The sequence below is a fragment of the Panthera onca genome, chromosome A2 (genome assembly GCF_046562875.1).
Source record: "Panthera onca isolate mPanOnc1 chromosome A2, mPanOnc1 haplotype 2, whole genome shotgun sequence".
NCBI lineage: Eukaryota > Metazoa > Chordata > Mammalia > Carnivora > Felidae > Panthera > Panthera onca.
The window spans coordinates 101741743-101763684 of NC_138340.1; the positions used below are offsets into that span (position 1 = coordinate 101741743).

At 41.3% G+C, this 21942-nt stretch overlaps 2 protein-coding genes across 6 annotated transcripts in view; both read right to left on the minus strand.

Annotated features, from left to right (window-relative positions):
- Window positions 1-21438, minus strand: part of ICA1 (islet cell autoantigen 1) — a 148910-nt gene extending 127472 nt beyond the window's left edge. Inside the window, exons 1-2 of one of the 5 annotated variants that reach the window (XM_060633888.3) lie at window positions 21149-21438; window positions 203-240 (exon numbers count right to left, since the gene is read on the minus strand). In XM_060633888.3, the coding sequence (XP_060489871.1) occupies window positions 203-219 (17 nt within the window). In that variant the 5' untranslated portion in view covers window positions 220-240; window positions 21149-21438. Of the gene's footprint in view, window positions 1-202; window positions 303-13454; window positions 13522-21148 lie in introns of those variants that run through there. The other 4 variants (XM_060633879.3, XM_060633872.3, XM_060633875.3 and 1 more) reach the window with 4 other exon arrangements.
- Window positions 17783-21737, minus strand: LOC145715301 (uncharacterized). The gene is made up of 3 exons (XM_081795038.1): window positions 21503-21737; window positions 19242-19294; window positions 17783-18141 (listed from the first exon to the last, which is right to left on the minus strand). Exons 1-3 carry the CDS (start codon window positions 21659-21661, stop codon window positions 18009-18011), a joined length of 345 nt encoding a protein of 114 aa, XP_081651164.1. The 5' UTR covers window positions 21662-21737; the 3' UTR covers window positions 17783-18008.
- Window positions 21738-21942: the final 205 nt, after the last annotated feature.

A 21942-nucleotide genomic window follows, 5' to 3' on the forward strand; every position in this document is an offset into this window, starting at 1 on the left:
GGAGCCTGATTTAGGGCTTGATCCCACAACTGTGGAATCCTGACCTGAGCCCAAATCAAGAGTCAGATGCTCAACCAACTGAGCCACCCAGGCGCCCCTAAATCATGATTTTTCTATGCAACACAGATTTACTGAGCATATACAATGTGCTTTCTTCTTTCATTAGTCTCTCCCAATTCAGAAAAGACAACAAATTACTTACCATTTGTGTCCTGACATGTTTTCTTCTTCTTTTTTCTACTGTTGATGATTTGGGGAGAAGGGGCAGGGAAAAAGCATGAGAGGATAAGTTATATTATAACCTGAAATAAAACAAATGTTTAACAGTTAACACTATAATTATATGTTAATCTGACACACATAAAATCTTCCAATCCTAAACCATTTATAATTGTATTTTAGGGGCCAAACACTATTACTCAGTAACATTGTACACTGGTGTTGAGAATAGTTTACCGCTGGAAGAAATATCCCAGATGAAGTATAGGAAGCAAACAGGCAGATTGCATGAGAAAAGCAGGTTGCAAACGACTATATAAAATATGAGACCACAAAATACAAAATAACTGAAGTATACAAATATTATATAGTAAAGGTACAAAAAATGGCTAATGATAAACACTAAATTCCAGATGGCATTTAGCACTGCAGAAGTGGGTGGGGGATATTATTCAAGAGGGGTACATAGGAACTTCAACTGTACTCATAGTGTTCTCTTTGTTAAGACTGATGGTGAGTAGATTGCATCTATGTGTCTCTTTACAGATTAGAAATATTTCATAAATGTGCTCACTTTGGCAGCATATACACCAAAATTGGGACAATAAAGAGAAGATTAGCACGAGAAACCCCAAACCAGGAAACCCCACCCACCCACCCATCTACCCAAGAGAATTGGAAGGCAGAAAATACAAAGGATCATGTGTTAACTGTAGAGTTTGGTGGGGAGAGTTGTGAGGGTCCAGACTCCCTGGTGCTTCTTAATCTGTTCTGGGTCACAGGAAAGAAGAAAAGTAGGTCCTTGGTGCTTAAGACTTGATCTTGTGGTTGGCCTTTGGCTATGCTGCTGCCTGACTCTGTCCCCTCCCAGGGACTGACCCTTAGCCTAAGTAGCCCTTGGTATGTGGGCTCTGGCATAGGGTCCTGAACTTGCCAGGGTTCCCCATCACAGGGAAGATGAAGGAAATTGGGGAATTAATCACAACCCCTCCAGTGTATGAGGGTATTGGCCTAGCCACAGGTAATTCTTTGCCTGATCTCTCTCCCATGCCCTGGGAAATAGCTCTCAATTTTTTATTTTTAATTTTCATTTGAAATAGAGTCCTTAGGTAGCCAGGAAAGAAAACAAAATATTTCATAATCAATGTTTCCAAAAAATGAGCCAACACATTGAAAACAAAACAACAACAACAACAACACACACACACACACACACACACACACACACACACACAAACCCACAAAAGGCTAACATTAGATACCAAGAAAGGGTAGAAAGGAGGAAAATGTGACTATTTTAGTTCTTACTGTCCTAACATTGTATTTTCATCTCATTAGTAAATATGGAAGTAACTCTAGTTTTTGTCCCCCACTTTCTTTGCCCTACTCAGGAAAATGGCCATCCTCAGGGGCAGAGCAAACCAACCCAACCCAACCCAACCACATTTGCCTACCAGTTTCTGGAAAGACTGGAGAGATTGTTACCTAAAGGAATGGCCTCTGTCCAGACACAGAATGCTGGCTGCCAGAGTGAATGCTCAGCACAGGAGTGCTTCTGGCTACTCCACAAAATCAACCCACCTGTTCTCCCTCTGCATCAGAAAGGGTCCTGGCAATCAATGCCCCTCAATGATTAATTTTTTTTAATGTTTTAAGGAAACCAAAATGAAAGTGTTAAAATTCCAGGCCTCAGGTGTAGGGACAGGAGAGAGGAAGGAAGATATTTTGCTGGAGTGTCTGGATGCCTCTGAAATGACAGCATCCAATAATCAGCATGTCTTTTCCTCCTGGAGGGCATCCAAGTTTTTGGACAAGATGCTTTGGGAATGACATTCATGATGAGTAAGCTTTGCTCTCTACTCAGTAAATCATGGAAAGGCCACTCACTTCTAGTCTTAACACCCACACAGCTTCCCTGCAAGTATGCATTTACTTTATTTAGCTTCAAGCTTCCAACAAAATTTCTCATGAAAAGGTACTGTTCAAGGAAACAAAATTATAGTCTTTCCTTGAGTCCAATTTCACCATGAACTATTAGGACAGTTGATACTTTTTCATTTTTAATTAACACTTAATTATTTTTGTGGTAAAAAACAAAATTTATCCTCTTAACAATTTTTTAATGTGCATTACAGTATTGTTAACTATATGTATATTGTTATATAACAGATCTCCAGAACTTTTTCATCTTGCATGACTGAAACTCTATACCCATTGAACCATTCCTCATTTCCTCCACTGCCCCCCCAACACTGGCAACCACCATTCTTCCTGTTTCTATGAGTTTCACTATCTTAGACACATCATATAAGTGAAATCATGCAGTATGTCATTTTTGTGACTGGTTTATTTTACTTAGCATAAGGGTGTCAAGGTTCATCCATGTTGTAACCTATGACAGGTTTTCCTTCTTTTTAAAGGTGGAATAATATTCCATTGTATGTACAAAGCTTATTTCTTTACCCATCCATCCACTGATGGACATTTAGGTTGCTTTCAGATTTTGGCTATGAATAATACTGCAATGAACAAGGGTGTCCAAAAATCCAGGTTTTTTATATATACATATCCAGAAATGGGACTGATAGATCGTATGGTAGTTCTTTTTTTTTTTTAATGTTTTATTTTTGACAGAAAGCTTTTGCACACATGCACAAGAGAGGGGGAGGGGCAGAGAGACAGGGGGACAGAGGATCTGAGCAGGCTCTGTGCCAACAGTAGACAGCCTGATGCAGGGCTCTGTGCTGAGAGCTGAGAGCCTGATGTGGGGCTCCAACTCACAAACCGCGTGATCATGACCTGAGGCGAAGTCAGACACTTAACTGACTGATCCACCCAGGCACCCCTCATATTGTAGTTCTATTTTTGATTTTTGAGGAACCTCCATACTTTTTTCCACAGTGACTGCACCATTGTAAAATCCTACCAACAGTACTCCAAGGTTTTCAGTTTCTCCATATCCTCCCCAACACCTGTTGTTTACCTTTTCTTTCTTTTTCTTCCTTCCTTCCTTTCCTTCCTTCCTTCCTTCCTTCCTTCCTTCCTTCCTTCCTTCTTTCTTTCTTTCTTTCTTTCTTTCTTTCTTTCTTTCTTCTTTCTTTCTTGTGGTAGGAGTCACCCTAATGGATGTGAGGTGGTATCTCACTGTGATTTTGATTTACATTTCCCTGATCACTAGTGATGTTGAGCCTCTTTTCAATGCTTACTATCCATTTGCATATCTTCTTTAGACAAATGTCTATTCAAGTCCTTTGCCAGTTTTTCAATTGGACAATTATGTTATTGCATTGTAGGAGTCCTTTATATATTCTTTTTTTTTTTTAATTTTTTTTTTAACGTTTATTTATTTTTGAGACAGAGAGAGACAGAGCATGAACGGGGGAGGGTCAGAGAGAGAGGGAGACACAGAATCTGAAACAGGCTCCAGGCTCTGAGCTGTCAGCACAGAGCCCAACGCGGGGCTTGAACTCATGGACCGCGAGATCATGACCCGAGCTGAAGTCGGACGCTTACCCGACTGAGCCACCCAGGCGCCCCTATATATTCTTAATATTAACCCTTTACAGTTTGCAAATACTTTCTCCTATTCGGTAGGTTGCCTTTTCACTGTTGTTTCCTTTGCTAAAACGTTTTCATTTTCGATTATTAAAGTATTTAACAATTTAATTCCTTTGTCATGTAATAATAGATAATAAAAATCACTGAGCAAAAGGGATGCCTGGCTGGCTCAGTCGGTGGAGCACGCAACTTTTGATCTCCTGTTGTAACTTTGAACTCCATGTTAGGTGTGGAGATTACTTAAAAATAAAAACTTTAAAAAAAATCACTGAGCACACTGCCCCTTCTACTTGGACTTTTAAGCTATTTCTGGATTATGATGCCAGTGTTCCTCAAGGTACTGTTTATAGGCCACGTACACTGGAATCTTCTGGGGTGTTAACAGGCAGATTCCTAGGCCTCATTCCTTTACCTAATGATCCAAAATCTCTGGGCAGTCTGGGAATCTGCATTTGTAACAGGCTTTGCAAGTGATTATGAAGCACATTAAGTCTGAATACCACAGCTAAATGGCATACAGGAAAAGCCCTTTCTGGAAATGGATCTTAACCTGAATTATAATATAGTATTACAGCAAAGAAATCATGGGTGGGAAAATCAGATCAACTCTACAGGGCATATCTAAATGTCTCATGAGAAGGCAGCTGTAGTCAGGACTCCCATCTCCAGCCCCATACACCAGGGACAATTAACACACATTTTAAGATTTCCGCACAAAATTCACCTCATCTTGCCCTCCACTTTCTAAATTCACAGCGTCAAAATCACTACTTTAAAAAATCATTATAATTCTCATCCATTCCTTCATTTCAGTTCAACAGTTTGGTTTATCTAACATGCACCACACATCTAATTATATGCACCAGGCACTGTCCTAGCCTCAAGGAACCTACAGTCTAGATCAGCTCTGTCCAGTAGAAATACACTATAAGCTACATATGTAATTTTAAATGATTGAATAGCCATGTTAAAAAGTAAAAAGAAACAGGGGTGTCTGGATGGCTCAGTGGGTTAAGCGTCTGACTTCGGCTCAGGTCATGATCTCGCAGTTTGTGAGTTCAAGCCCCACGTTGGGCTCTGTGCTGACAGCTCAGAGCTTGGAGCCTGCTTCAGATTCTGTGTGTCTCTCTCTGCCCCTCCCCTGCTCATACTCTGTCTCTCAAATATAAATAAACATTAAAAATTAAAAAAAAGTAAAAAGAAACAGTAAAAAAGTTTTAAATAATATATTTTATTCAACTCAATATATCTAAAATACTATTTCAACATATAATCAATAAGTAATTTACTGATATATTTTGCATCTGTGTTTTTGTACCATCTGAAATCTGGTGTGTATTTTACACTTACAGTACATCTCAATTGAGACTTGCCATATTAAGTGCTCAATGGCCACATGTGGTTATTAGTACAGTACTGGACAATGTAGGTTGAGCCATTAAGATAGACTTATAAACATAATGTCCAGATCCAGGAGACTCTTGAAATTTGCAAAGGACATATAAAAAGATCTTTGTGAACCCCCAAATTTGTAAAATCTGCTGTTAAAAAAATCGTTTTCCCTATTAAACACTATAAAGTCTAATATTAGCTAATACTACAATTCATGATTCTGCAAAGGAGGCTGTATCTCCACTTCTGCCATGAGACACTTATGAAAGAAGTCCATAATGAATGGTATCATGTCTCAAGCATTTGAATGGCAGAGAGAATAGGGCACCTGGGTGGCTCAGTCAGTTGAGTGTCCGACTTCAGCTCAGGTCATGATCTCATGGTTCAGTTTATGAGTTTGAGCCCCACATTGGGTTCTGTGCTCAGAGCCTGGAACCTGTTCTGGATTCTGTGTCTCCCTCTCTCTCTGTCCCTCCCCTGCTCGTGCTCTGTCTCTAAAAAATAAACATTTTTTAAAAATGTTTTTTTAAATGAATGGCACAGAGAAGATTTCCCAAAGTTCTGCTTGTGGCCATACTGCTTTGGGAGATAAGCAAAGAAAAGGAAGCATCAAGCTGTTTATCGACTTTCCATGACACGAGTGCCATGAAAAGAAAAAGAAAAGCACAGACACTGTTAAATTCACAGGATATGACCATATGAATGTTTGTGTTTCACTAAACTCTATCCCCAAGGAAGGACAAAGCAGATGAGTCAATAAGAATTAAGACTTTCTCAAAGAAGTAAGGACCCAAGAGTTAACAGATCAATAAAAGGCAAATTCCTGGGGTTCCTGGCTGGCTAAGTGGGTAGAGCATGTGATTCTTGATCTGGGGGTTATGGGTTCAAGCCCCCCATTGGCCGTTCAGCTTACTTAAAAAGACAGTAAGTTCCTAATTTTGATGTAACAACCCAGATGGTATGGGGATGGGTTAGTGAGGAGTGGCCTCTTTGTACTAAAGGGGAAAGATGTCTGTTCAAAGGCGGAAGTGCTGCTGAGGTCAGTGCCTTCTCAGGTGACACAAAGCCTGCCAACCTAACCCTCCTAGACTTAACCAGGCTGCACCTTGAAGTAGTTTACCTCATGCCAGGCAGTAAGACCACAGCTGTTCTCAGCCACACCCATGTGGCTGAGAGGCCATTCTGCCTTGTGGGAAGAATTGGGGCAACGGGGATGAGGGATACTTCATTCGGTGTTTGTACCAGAGCTCTAGGCAATGATTCTGCTTATTTTTCCTCTATGCTTTTCTTACATGCTTGCTGTGGTGTCTTCAGTTTTAGTCACCCATGCATACAGGCTACAACTTGCGTTTTATTTCCTACAGCCATTGAAAAGCCATTTGGAACACAATAGATGGCCAATACCTAAGACAAAGTTTTTTCCAAATACTCCATGGTTCTCAGAATGCTAAAGCAAGCCTGTGTTAAACAAAGTTTGATGCATTGTTGCAAAGAAGAGGAGTTGGTTTGTCCTCAGATGCCTTAAACCCTTCTACTAGAGTCTCCTCCTTGGAAATCTAACATGGGGAAGTATTTTCATTCCACATAGGCTGGCTTCAGCCACAGTGAACATTTGTTCTGGCCCAGAATCCTTTTCTATGAGCTTATGGAGTTAGCTGATGGCACCTCCAATTACATTTGAGTTATGCAAAGAATTTAAAACTCTTCAGCCAACACTTAACAGAGTAAAGGTAAGATAGTAGTTACATTTCACTGTATCAGTACTTTGGAAAAATATTACAATAAGCTTTCTCTTGAATCACATTTTCTAAGTGTGTTGTGTATCTTGTGCAGTTTTAAGTCTCAAATTACCTTTCCAACTTTAGCAGATTTTTCTCTTCCATCAGTGAGTAGTTTTTCTTTTAGATGGAGCACTAGTTGAAACTGAGTCCAGAATCCCTTTTCCCTGTATCTGTACTGAGCATATGGTGGATTCTCTTGAATTGTAGATCTGAGTCACTGCCAAATTTGTCTTTTCCCAACTTATTCAAAATTCCTATTTTCCAACTAAAAATCATCACTGAGAGCTCCTCAGTACTGCTGTGCACACCAGCATTTTGCTTTCTTTGGGAAGTGGGCCATTTTTCCCCCATAAGAAACACACTTTTCAAGTGATGTGGGTGCAAAGTGGTACATTTGCATCCTAGAGTAAAATCACGCATTCCCAAACACCAGCTTCATGGCACCACACATCACTGAACAAGTGCAAATCTGTTCACATCCCAACATTCCCGAAGCTAGGATACGTCCTACAATTGATACCTTGTCAACGGTCTGCCAGTCACTTTTTTTTTTCTTCACAGAACATAAAATGGTAAAAGGTCTCATGAGCAATGGTCTCTTATATTTGATGAAATAAAGAATAATTATTTAAAATAAATCTTCAGTTCGGGGTACCTGAGTGGCTCAGTCGGTAAGTGTCTTGACTTCGGCTCAGGTCATGGTCTCGCAGTTTGTGAGTCTGAGCCCCATGTCAGGCTCTGTGCTGGGAGCCTGGAGCCTGTTTCAGATTCTGTGTCTCCCTCTCTTTCTGTCCCTCTCCCCGCTTATGCTCTGTCTCTCTCTCAAAAGTAAATAAACATTAAAATTAAACCTCAGTAAAAACACATCACTACATGCTACAGACTTTAGGGGCTATTTGTGTATAACCAAAAAGGAGAACCTGAAGTCAGGGAATGCCAGGTGTTACTGTGATGTAGAATGAGTGTCATGACAGAGGAAGTGTCCAGGGTTAGGTGAAAAAAAGGGAAGAGGAACCAGACCTGGCTTCTAAGGTGGCCTCTGGGCTGAGTTTCTAACAATCAGTAGAGGCTGGCCAGATGAAGGGTAAGAGTGGGGGCAGCAGGAGTGGGTGGTGGGTAGGTGGTGGTAATTATTCCAGACAGAGGGAAAACAATGACCAAATTCCTGCACAGCAGAACTGCGTGGTGTGTGCATGCAACCATAAGTAGTTGTGCATTCCTAAAACTTAAAGATGAGACATGGCTGAGGAGACATAGGGACCAATCTCTGAGGCCACCTTCTGTCCCTTCAGCATCTAGATATATTCTATAGCCACTGGAGGGTAGACACTCACTGTGGTTTACTTCACATCGAGTGAGCACCTTCTATGTCCTGCCTTCACTTGAGAGGTCATCCTTACTATCCATAACAAATGCTGGAAGCCTGTGGAATGCCTCTTGAATTTAGCTTCCAACTATACAATCTGTAATTTTCTGACAATTCAATCTTCCCATTATTTCAGAGATTATTTTCATCTAGAAATATTACCAGTTTTCAATATCTTGCTTTGTCTTTGGTTTATTTCTCTGGTGCAGTCTCAGAATTAATGCACGTCATATAATTTAGAGCCTAGAGGGAGTTGAGAAACAATCAAATGAAGCCCCTTTCTTGCACACCATATAGAATTGTCGAATCACTGTGTTACACACCTGAAAACAGTAACGCTATGTAGCAATTACACTTCAATAATAAAAATTAAAACAAATGGAAAATCAAAGAATTAAAAACTAAATGAAGTAACATGGGGACCTGTGATCCAGGGAGGTGACTAATGGGCCTGAGAAAACAAAGCCAAGGAGCTTCAGAGCCAAGGCTTCAATGAGGGCTCCTGATGGCTTGCCTAATGAAAACAATATAAATCTGTCAGAGGTTCTAGGGACTGAGTTAAAAAATAACTTAATGTTTGTACATTTCTGTTGCTCCAAGTCATTTTTCACCTTTTTTTTCCCCGGAGGATTATTTCTGGTCACTTTTTTTTATGTCAATGATTTTTATAATTTTCTACAAAGAGAAGGAAGGGTATGTTTTAAGTATAACTGCTAAAACAGTTTCAGTAAAAACAGAAAAATGATTCCTCCATACGTAATTAACTATATTATTTTTAAAACACATACTGATTCAATCACACTCACACATAGTTGAAAGATTCCTACAGAGGGTGGGAAGTTGAAGTAGCCTTCCATGCTTTCAAAAGCTGAATATTAATTAAAGTAACATCATTTTGGGGCCTGGATGGCTCAGTTGGTAGAGCATGTGACTCTTGATCTGAGGGTTATGATTTCGAGCCCCATGCTGGGTGCAAAGTTTACTTAATAAAAATATATATTAATAAAGTGATGTGATTTTGAGTAGCATTTACAGGTGTTTTTCCTATCTCTCAGATATCACATAGCTTTTCTGTGCATATTTTGATAGTTATGATTACTTGAGCATTCTATGTAACTTTAAATGGGATTCTGTTTTTAGTTGAGTTTTGTGTCTCCTGCAAGTGATTTCTGACACTTCACAAATTTGCAAGTAAAAGTAAAACACAATCATGCTTCAATTTTGTGAGTCAGCAAACCTTATGAGAGGAAAATAGAATTCTTAACCTTTTTCAAGGCAGCTAAAAGATGAGTGAGTTTTTATTTAAGCCCTACACGTGCAAATCATTGTTAAAATCTGCATTTTCTGTTAGTGAATTGGAGTCTTAGGATGTTTTTAAATGATCATTGAATCCACATTGATATAGCTCAGATACTACATACAGGCATTAGTTAAGCTTAATGCTTCCCTAAACCTATTAAAACCACATTCCTAAAGTAAATTTTTTAATGTCAAAATATTTGTCTCCCAATACAAAGTAAAAGCCACTAAACCCATGATCATGCTGCACATGTGTGCCTTCTTCAAGTCACTTCACCTATCTTACCTCACTTTGCTTGTCTGTGGAACAGTAGACCAGGCTAGCTGACATGTCGGATGTCCTCAGTCACAAAAACTATAAAGCTGACTTTAATTAAGTTTAAAGACATTTATATCTAAGAGAAAGCTTCAAGATAATGAACACATCTTCCTTTTTAAAAATGAGCTAATTGAGGTTCTAAAAATGGGGAAGTTCTCAAGAAGGAAAGCTGGAATTGAAACACTAATCTCTTATTAGCAACCTGGTGCTCTCCTCAGCTTCTCCCTCTTTCCCAAGAGATATTTCTCAAAGGAAAATATCCAACACAGCATTTCATATTCTAAGAAACTAAAAAAAGAACAAGTCAAGATATTCTCTAAAAGACCATCATCTTCACCATTAATGTTAGTTTAAAATGTTATGTTCCCACAAAACAAACAAACCGCAAAACTCAAATGGCTCATTGGGGTGACTGGGTGATTCAGTCAGTTAAGCATCTAACTTAAGCTCAGGTCATGATCTCAGGGTTCGTGGGTTCAAGCCTTGTGTCAGGCTCTGCACTGACAGCTCAGAGCCTGGAGCCTGCTTCGGATTCTGTGTGTCTCTCTCTGCCCCTTCCCTGCTCTCTGTCTCTGTCTCTCTCAAAAATAATAAACATTAAAAAAAATAAGAAAAAAAACCTCAAACAGCTCAGAAGGGGCATGAGTTAGATTTTGCTCATCTCTTATTTAAAGAACAGCTTGCAAAGGACAATCAATGGTGAATTTTCTGCTACAACAAAAAAACATGGCAGAAATAACAAAGAAGCTGGCATTTGAAAACAACAAACCTTAAAGAAATCCACAAGAACAAATAATATAAAATGGATTAAAAGAATAGAGACAGGAAAAGAAAAACTAGGTTGTCTTTGCTAAAGAAAAGATTTTTGAAAACCCTTGCTTATAAACTGTACTCACCTTTGATTTTATTTAGGTTGGTTTACATAACTTTCAAAGGTCAATTCAAATTTAGCATACAGATTTTAATCTCTAGTACTTATGGTAGTTTTTTCTCTAAAACCTTAACTTCAAAAGGTGAAATAGGAAGGAACACCAGAGTCAGATAAAGTTCGCAATCCCCTTCTACAAAGAAATACTGTATACTCTTCAACTGCCAGCACAGAATATTATTAAATGATAGTAATACATGTTTTCCTTAAATTGTAGTTTAAAACTGCATTTTACAATTGGAAAACTCTTAACAATTTAAAAAAATTTTATAGAAGAATTATCTGAAATAAGTGTATCTTTTAACATTGTGTTGTCCAAATACAGTAGCCGCTAGCCACATATGGATATTGACACTTGAAAGATGGCTAGTCTGAATATAGGTATGCTTTTAGTCTACACTGGATTTTGAAGACTTAGTATATCCCCCCAAATGGTAAAATGGCTCACTGATAAATCTACATTTTATTTATATTTAATATTTATATAAAGTATATATATTTTATATCAACACATTTGTATATATTCATATTTTTGATAAAAGCTGTATCAAAACATTATATGTAAATACCTACTTATACATTCTATTTGATATTTAATTATATTTTATATGTTATATGTGTATTTTTGTATTTTATGTTAAAATGATATTTTGAATATATTGGGTTAAATAAAATATATTTAGCCAAATTATGGAAAGAGCCTAAATGTCCATCAACTGATGAATGGATAAAGAAGTTGTGGTTTATATATACAATGGAATACTACTTGGCGATGAGAAAGAATGAAATGTGGCCTTTTGTAGCAACATGGATGGAACTGGAGAGTGTCATGCTAAGTGAAATAAGTCATACAAAGAAAGACAGATACCATATGTTTTCACTCTTATGTGGATCCTGAGAAACTTAACAGAAGACTATGGGGGAGGGGAAGGGAAAAAAAAAGTTAGAGAGGGAGAGAGCCAAACCATAAGAGACTCTTAAAAACTGAGAATAAACTGAGGGTTGATGGGGGGTGGGAGGGAGGGGAAAGTGGGTGATGGGCATTGAGGAGGGCACCTGTTGGGATAAGCACTGGGTGTTGCATGGAAACCAATTTGACAATAAATTTCATATTAAAAAAATCAAAAAATAAATAAAATATATTGTCTAATTTCACCTGTTCCCTTTTAGTTTTTTAAACGTGTCAACTAGTACTTTTTAAATTGCATATGTGGCTGCTATTACATTTTCGCATACATCCTTGGTCTAAGACATTGAGCAAATTAGCAAAGAGTTAGAAATTAATTTCATAATTCAAGTCACCAACACTCTGTACAGATACAAATACCTTTAAATAGTTCTTTCTCCCTAGAAGCTCTGATAATTATTGTCAGAAATGTCATTACAAAAATAAAATTTCATATATTTAAATATATATGTATATATACAAAGACTGTAGATGTGTGTATACAGACACACGTTTATACAGTCTTTTTAAATGACCTACATAGTGACTGCATCCACATTTTCATAATAAATTGCTTTAAAAAGGTCCAAATCTATGTATAAAATGTACTAAGAGTTTCAAATCAGATTCATGGAAATAAAAAGTAGATAAATTACTATAAGACCATCAAAAAAAATTCAAAAATGAAAAGATAGTCTCTCTCTCTCTCTACGTGTATATATATACATATGCCACATAAATATATACCTACAAATATAAAGTGTATATACATATTTACAAATGAAATACATTATATATAATTCATATACAAATATATAGAAATATATGAATGGTTAATAATATTACAGGCATGATGAAAGTATGTGAATGTAGTGACCACAACTCTACGAAATTACACACAGGCATAATGTCAGCAACTGGAGTAATCAGGGAGACATTAATGTTTACAAAGCTCATTATTTAACATTAAATTTATAAGGTGAAGTACAGCATAGAGATGATCAAATAATTTCTTATGTTTTCACAGGATCACTGAAAGCTAGGAAGAATTTATAGATCATTTAGTATAATTTCCTGTTTTCGCAGGGGGAAAGAACTAAGGCTCAGGGCTGAACAAAATTTCCAAGGCACAAAGTAAACCTTTTTTGTTAGTCTTAAATTACCGAAATACGCACACACCAGCAAGTAGTTTAAAAATGTCTATGCTATGGACAGGTCCTGTAAACAGACTACCACAGCTCCTTTCTCTGGAAATGGCGTGTATTTAAGGACTTTTCTTAGTAAGGTTGCAGCTGCTAACTCATGTTTGGGTTTGGGCTGGCTTCAGAGCAAGGGATGAAGGCAGCCCAGGTAGGGGAGGGGGGAGAAGCAATGGGACCTTAAAATAAAAGTCAGGAGCAAAGAGAAGCAGACAGAAAAGAAGTTCTGTATTTTCACATGTCACAACCAACAGAGCCCCCCTTGCCTATACTGGGTCATCTAGCTGATGGTGAGAACTAGTCAAAGATCTCTTTTCCAGATTCTCTCTAGTTTCTTAGGGAGGAAACTTACAGGATTAAATAGCAGCAACACCCAGAGTGAATAAGGCACAAAACTGTTTTTTGTTTTTGATGAGGATCAGAAAAGACAGGGCCATGAGCATATACCTGGTAGTGTAGGTGGAATAACCAGGAAGTAGTCAAAGGGGCACAGGTCCAAGTCAGGAGTGCAGAAAAAAGAGAAGCAGGAAGCAGAAAGGAGGGAGTGGTGTGGCACCAATGCAAAGTTTACCTACTTCACAATGATGCCTGTGCTGCCTATGTCAACAATGAGGAGGGAGCATTAGATACAAAGATACAAATCCTGGCCTTCAAGGAGCAGCAGGTGGAAGAAAACTCCCTAGAGTGATGACCAGTCTCCCTCCTCATTCACTGTAGGGAATCACAGCTCTTGGCATTGCACTAGGCACCTCCTCTCATAGCCTCCACTCTTCTTGCACCACTGCTCATTTCTTTGGAACTATCCAGCATCATGACTATAACTACTGCTGTTTCTTTCTTTCTGTCTGGAAGGGACAGGTCTCACTCCCTCCGCCCTTTCTCACCTTGCTCAGATAGCTGAAGACAGAATTAGCTACTATTGTTGACTGGAGTGTTCCAGAAAGCAATGTGGAAGCTGAGCATTGTGTATGACACAGCTTCACTCTGCAGCTTTCACAGTGCTTGCTGGAGTACTCTCTCTAGGAATTCCTCTTGGAGCCCTGATATGCCATGCTACGAGGCCATACAGAGACACTCCAGCAACAGTCAACAATTAGCCATCTTTGCTGTACCTGCCCATCTATTATCCCTTCCCTTCAAGTTAATCAACCTCCCTTTCTGCCCTTAGCTCATATTCTTCAACCTCTTCCTCCAGTTACCATATCTTCCTTCTCTTCACTGAGATCTTCTAAGCCAACATAGTCTGGTTCCCTTCTCCATCATGCTACAGAAAGTTTTTCACTAGGAACCCAATTTAAATGCTCATCTCACTTGACCTTTAGCTAAGCTCTCCTTCCTTGATTTCTCAGCAAACACTCTGCACTTTTGAATCTTTTCTAATTTCTTTGTTAGCCCCTCTTTCTCTGTATCCACATCTCATAGATCAGTGATCTGGAAGGTTCCAACCTTGGTTGTCTTCTTTCGCACTTTACCTGACTCTCTGGGTGATTTAATCCACTTCTGTGGCTTCAACCAACAGCTGTATACGTCAATGACATCAAAATTAAACACCTCTCCAGATGTCGCAGTAGGGAGATGGAAATATGGATCTGGTACTCTAGAGAGGTGTTTAAATTCCCTTCTCTGTATTGGAATCTTCACCTGGATGTCCCACAGGCATTTCAGATTCAGCACATCTACAATTGAACTTATCTCTCTCCATGTGCATCTCCAAATTGTTCTTTTGGCCTGTGGTCCCTATGTTAATTACCGGCACAAATCCCACTAAATGGTCTAAGCTGGAAATGTGACTTCTCTCATCTTTTGCAGCCAGTCTCCAAGTTCTCTCCAATCTACCTCCTAAAAAGCTATTTAAAAAAAAAGTTTGTTTGTTTGTTTAGAGAGTGAGTGAGCAGGGGAGGGGCAGAGAGAGAAGTCCAAGCAGGCTCTGCATTGACAGCAGGGCTCAACCTCATGAACCCTGAGATCATGACCTCAGCTGAAATCAAGAGTCAGAGCTTAACCGACTGAGCCACCCAGGTGCCCCCTTCCTAAAAAGCTATTAAATGCATCTTCTCTTTTCTATGTTGACAGCCAGGACTTAGTCGAGGACTTCAGAGGCAACACTATACCTAAATCTGCCCACTCCAATCTTTTATACCCTGGTCTGAACTACTACTATAACATGCAGATCTAACCATGCTGCCTTCCCACTCCAAATGCTTTAATTGCTTTCTCTTGCTGCTAGAGAAATTCCAAAATTCTTAGCAAAAAAACCCAAATGCAAAATTCAAAAATTTTACTACACTCCACACAGAACTATTCCTTCAGACCATTTCAGAATACTAGAGCTTTCCTGAATACACTATGCTTCTTGGAGGCTTTATGAAGGTTCCTTTCCCTCAAAATGTCTTCCCCTCCTTTGTCCAACTGGCAACTTACAGTGTACTTCAAGCCTGTCCTCAAATGTCACTACCTCAGTGAAGGCTTTCCTAACTGAATACCCACCCTTGCACCCCCAGGGCCATCCCACTCCTGTCCTCGATTATAGTCCTTAACTGCCTCATGCTGCTGGTACCCCGCACTCCCATTTTCCCGCACTGAGCTCATTACATCTGCATTTCGGGCACTCCAATGCAAGTCCCTTGAGGGCAGGGACCCTAATGGGTTCATCTTTACCTTCTTACACAAAGCACAGTACCTGAAACACAGTAGGCCTTCAGAAAATATGTGCTGAACAAAGGGAAACAATTATGTGCTACCATTCGCAGAGTGCTTTACATGTGTGAAACGCTTAACGCCATTATCTCATGTGTGGACACAGCCACCATGGAGGGGATACCACCCCGTTTTGCAAGTGAGAAAAAACACTCAGAAAGTAAAACAATTTGCCCAAAGTCAATAACTGATAAACTTAGGTTTGCTTTTGACTCTAAGCTCCTGTTTTTAACCATTCCATTCAATTCCTAGATGAAAGAGACTAGATAATGGGCTCCATTTCTATAAAAACAATGTCTCTTGGTTGCAGACTTAGGTGCTGTGTTAGTCCTAAATCCATTACCATCATGGTTCTTGTGCACAAGAAAACCTTGATGATGGACTCCTAGTGGCTTTCAGGCTTCTCAACACTAAGAAGAGGGAGCACCAGGGCACCTGGGTGGCTCAGTCGGTTGAACGTCCAACTTTAGCTCAGGTCATGATCTCGCAGACTGTGAGTTTGAGCCCCACATCCGGCTCTGTGCTGACAACTCAGAGCCTGGAGCCTGCTTCAGATTCTGTGTCTCCCTCTCTCTCTGCCCCTGCCCCACTCATGCTTTGTCTTTCTTTCTCTCACAAATAAACAAACATTAAAAAATTTTTTTAAAAAAGAAGAGGAAGCACCATTTATTACAATTATCTCCTTGGTCTCTGGCTTAGGATGCACTTCTCTAGAAACATGCAGAGAAGGCTAGATTTCTCCTAAGTACCAATAGGTTTCAGACGTTGGTGTAACATTCATGCCCTATCCTGGGAACAGAGAAGTGGGTGTGAGAGATCATGATGGTGGCAAGTAATGGAATGGATTTTAATGGGTGTGCTGGAAGTAGCTGCAGGGCTCTGTAGTCCCTCCTTGTACAATACTCTCACCACTAGAACAACAGGACCTTTCCACTCCCAAATCTAGACTCTCAGGGTTGACAACATACCATTATGTACATGCTCAGTGATTCATCCCTGGACACACATACTTCTTGTTTCTGACCCCACAGTACGGTACTGCACTCAGTTATCCTTTTTGGTCATCCTCTTTTAATTGTACTTGTTTTCTGTTAAATGCATTCTAAAATTGACTTCTTCAATTTTCTCTAATTCTAATGACATTTTACTCTCAGTTCTCTATTTTCTAATACCTCCACCACCTCTACAACTATCCAGCACACAACTGAAACCAGTCCTGTGCTTACCCTGATTAATTCATTTAATTCTGTCAACTCACAGATGATCAAAACTGCCCAAGGTCACTCAGCTAGTAAGGACACACATGTACACTGGGCTCCAGACATGAGGACTATTTGCCAGTATTCTCTTTGTAACCTGTTTACTGTGTTGGGAGCTCTCTGTCTCTACTCTCAACCTTTTTCACCTGCCAAATTCCTATTGGTTTTTTAAGGTTTAACTCAGGGGTCACCTCCTCCATGGATTTCTCAGGTTTTCTATATTTGTGTGTTCTCTCACTCTCTATCATCTGGGTAAGATGCCTTGGCCATGGGCTTCATCCCCTCCCTGTTTACGGTTAAGTGTAATTAGCAGACTCTTCTATCCCCCTTATTAGGCTGTAAACTCCTTCAGAGCAGGGCAGGGTCTGGGTCTTGACTTGGGATTCCCAGTACTAGCACAGTGTGTAACATATGGCATACACATAACAAATGTTGAGTAGTGACCCCACTTCCCTGCTTTGGCCATCTGCACTAGCAAGAAAAGACTTCTCATCATGAGCAAAGCCATTTTCTCAGCTCTTCATGAACTCACTGTCTCACTAGGTTTACACTGGGACAAGGAGTTGCTATTAGTTGAGGAACTACCACTTCTCAGACACTGAGCTGTATGTTTTGTGCATTATCCTGACAGGTCAACAGCATCCTCACTTTATGGAGGAAACTCAAAATCAGTTATCCTATCCTGTATGACTGTCCATACAGTCAGACAGAAGGAATGCTTTGTTTAAAAGCATTATAAAATGCTGTTATGTACAGCCCTGTCCTGGAGAGATCCATTAGTATTTGAAATTACTTACACACATACGTACACACACATCTACTGTATCAATTTAGATGTTGGAGTAGTGAAAACATGGTTAACTAGGGTTTATAGAGGTTCAAGACAGTTCTACCATATGCATTCTCTAGGTAAATCATGCCTGTAGTCTTCAGTTTCTATCAGATAAAGAGGGATTATAATACCTACTTAGTTCAAAGGGGTTGAATATAAAAAAAGATCATGTTTGCCAAAATGCTTTGTTAACACAATGGTTGAAGGCCCATTTTAGAGCAATACGCTGGATGAAGAGTTTAGAGCAGTGTTTCTCAGAGTGGTGGCATCAGAGCCACATGAAGTGTTAACAGCAGATGGGAGAAGCCAGGCGAGGAGTCCACATTTAACAAGTTCCCAAATGATCCTATCGGACACAAAAGTTTGATAAATACCAGGTTAGGACAATGCTTCTCAAGCTTTAATGTACACATGAATCACTTGGAGATCTTGTTAAAATGCAGATTTGAATTCAGGGAGCCTGGGGGGTGGGGGGAGGGCAGGTTGAGATACCACATGTCTAACAAGCTCCCAGGGGAAGCCAATGTTACTGGTCTATGGATCACATTTGAGTGGCAGGGGGTTGGAAGATCTATTCCCACTGGAACAAATTAGCTTTGCTTTGTTCCTGGACCACAGATTGAATCTCCCAGCCTCGGGGAGTATTCCGGAAAGCCCAGGCTCTTAGTATTGCCAGAACACACTTGAACTGTTCAAAACCAAATTGGAACGCATTCCCTATCTCAGGAGAAGAGCAGTAGCATCCTCTCCAGACACAGATAGCACATAGGTTTAGCATGTAAAAGAATAATCACTATTACTTGAGTCCTATTTACTGTGCAAAGCACTTAAATATATTATTTCTAATCCTGACTACAACCCTACAAGGTCGATATTCTTGCTCTGTAGATAAGGAAATGATGACATCTATAGAGAGCATAAGTTACTTGCTCAAAGTCACATGGCTAGTTGGGGGTTGCAGCTGGGCTTCCAATCCTGCTCTTTTGGAATTCAAAGCCTATGTGCCCTCTGTACATCCTCCGTGATGCTAGCTAGGTATGATTGTGGTACAAAATGTGACAGCTTAGGGAAAAAGTGGGAAAAAACATTTTCTCCTCTATCAGTCTTTGAGTTCAAGGCTCTGCCAAGGCAGATTCCAGAAGGGGGTGAGGATGGGGATAGGGTTAATTAATTAGTGATCTGTAATACCTTATGAACAATAACATGCAGATTGCATCTTTGTCCATGGTCCCCATAAATCTGATAATACAGATGGAATAAAAAGGACATCTGTGACCAGTGCACTAATCCTAAACGTTGCCACCTACCCTCAGGCTTCTAGCTGTGGAACTCAACCAATAACAAGGAAAAGTTCTTTCTGATCCTTATGGCCTATCGACTTTTGCACCTTCTCTTATATGAGGCTTCTGTAACCCTGAACTTCACACCAATTCAGGTTGACCCTACCATGTCACTTCATGGTTGCCACACTTCCCTGCCTCTGATAAAACTGCTTGCACCTGAAAAAAAAAAAAAGGACTGTTTAGTCAAATATATTGAAAGTGCAGCAATCTTGAAGATTTTCTTTTGAATAACACAATCTTCTGTATTTGTCATAAGGTTGACATGTAGAGAAATGCATAGCAATAAAGATGCTCAGAGAAATCAGATACTCAAGTGTAGCAAATGGAGGAAAGACAGCTATGAATTAAACTCTCTAGGCATTTACCGTCCAGTGCCTTTACCATTTAATGACCCATGGGGGGAGGATCCACACTCAGTTTTTTAAACCCCAGGTTGTGTAACTGTCATTTTCCAAACACATATCTTTAATGACAGAACTGTTTACCTATATAATGCAAAATAATACAACTGAAAAGCCACATCTCCTGTAATTATATACACGGTAATCTAAAACCAGACAGCGATATTTGAACTATTAAGAATTATAAACTGATTTTGCCCCTATTGTATTCTCTACACATGACGTTTCAAAAATAAAGACTGAAACCTAAAAACAAACTGGTTTGAAACCCACTTTAAAGTATTTTTAGACTGGTGTGTGTGATTTAAATAGAAGCTAAGAAACTGAGTCTGGAACATTGATCTCGTTTATAAGCATTTCTTATTTCACTCCCAAACCCCAGGAACAGTTCAGATCTCAGAAAATGTAAACCAAAGGTCCACAGAAACCAATTTGAGATTTTTCTGGAGAGACTACTGAAATGTTTGGACAGGAACATGTTTGCAATGAGTCATAATTTATAAGATCTTAATGGCCAATGCCTTCGGTGCCTTTCTTCTTACATGCAATATTCTCAAACCAGCTGGTGATACATTTTCCAGGCCCTAATGATTTTTATGAAGTTACCAGATCTGTTTCTAAGGTTGCTACCTAGCACCTTTTCTAGTGCTGATTTTGTCATGCTATCTAAACAGAAAAGAACCTGATTCTCTTTCTAAATTGCAAATCTCTCTAAACAGGCAGTTAATGTCTTTCCCCAGCCGAAGGACACAGTACTTTCAAGACCCCCAAGGAGAAGCTGAGGGGACTTGGGGACATAACAAGAAAAAAAAAAAGTGGAAAAGGAAGGGAAGGGGGCCTCTGGGCACAGGCAGACCTAATAACAGGATATGTTCGCTTCTAGAGGAAGCAGGAGCTGCAATAGCCCGAGGGCAGGAAAGGTGGAGCCAGTAGCAACCTAAGGAAACCGGGCGCGCGAGGGTTTGCACGGACCTGGCCCACTTAGGGACTCGTGGTCCAGTCGGGTCCAAGGCTGGTGAGCACCTCACCCGCTGGAGACCAAGCTCAGGCCTCCTGACACTAGTGGTTATAAAGAGGCACCCATCTGCTCCCTGCCACCTCCGCCAAAGATGGGCAATGGGGCGAAGAGCAAAGCAAACACCAGGCGCCGCGGCAGGTGAACTTGTCAACAAGTCAGCCCCAGACGCAAGTCCCTGCCCAGAAGGGACCTCGGGGTCCCGGGGCCGCAGCTGCTGGGAAGGCGAGGCACGGCGTGGGTGGAGTGGGCTGGCGTGGGTGGGGGTGCCGCCGGCGCTGGGGCAGGAGATGCGGCCCGCGCCCCGAACGCTTCCCTCCGGCTCCCCCGGGATTGACGCACGCTCTCATGGCGCGCGCATCCTCCAGACCTGCCCAGGCCCGAGGGAGGAGGCGGGGGAGGGGTAGGGGCTGTAGCGGTTCCCACACGCGGACCAGGGACGGGAGGAGGCAACCCGCCTGTCACCCGCCGCCCGCGGAGGGCACAGTTGGCGGCCCCAGGCTGGCGCCCCGACCTCCGCGGCTGCCGGGCGTCTCCCGCTGCAGCCTGCAGCCCGCCCGGCGCGCCCCCGCCCCGACCCCGGACGGCAGGTACCTCGGAGCCCCGGCCCCCGAGAGCCTCCTGGCCGCGGTCGGAGCGTCCCTCCAGCTCCCTCATCCGACGTCAGCGTCAGCAGAAGGCGAGGGAAGGGGCGGGGGGAGCGCAGGAACCGGCCCTTCCTGCGGCGGTCGCCGCCAGCCGGAATAGCAGCCGGCGGAGCCCGTGCGCGCCGCAGCGCAGCGCAGCGGCCGGGGGGAGCGGGCGGCCTCGCCTCCCAGCGAACGCCGGCGCCCTGGGCGCCGCCGCCTCGCCTCCCCTCCCTTCCTTTCTCCTCGGGAGACGCCTGGCAGGGCGACCCCTCCCAGCAGGACCCTGGCATCCGGAGGAGCGAGGGGGCGAAGGCCTCACCTTTTGGGGGGCGGGTCCGGGATGAGGGGGGTGAACCTCCCTCTCTCTCTCCTCCCTGGGGACTTTCCTCGACCCCCATCTCCTGGGGTATCCCCCGCTCAGCTCTACCGCTCTGGGTGACCCCACCCCTGCTCTCCCGCAGGTGTTCCACGTGTCCATAGCGTTTACGTCACAATGACCCGGCCGACAGGTGGGAGCCGCAGCGAACGCCCCAGGGTTCCCTCTGCGCTGTGCATGGTGCGTCCTACTCACTTCCACGTAAGACTCGTGTGGCTTTAGAAAACAGGAGACTAAATGACTTCAATGCCAAGAAAAGTTACAGGGGCCTTTATCTGGAAATCAACTTTGAGCTTAAAGGAGAAAGGCTATGTGAAAAAACCTGTGTATGTATATATATCTATATATATCTATAGATATGTATAGATATATATAGATATATA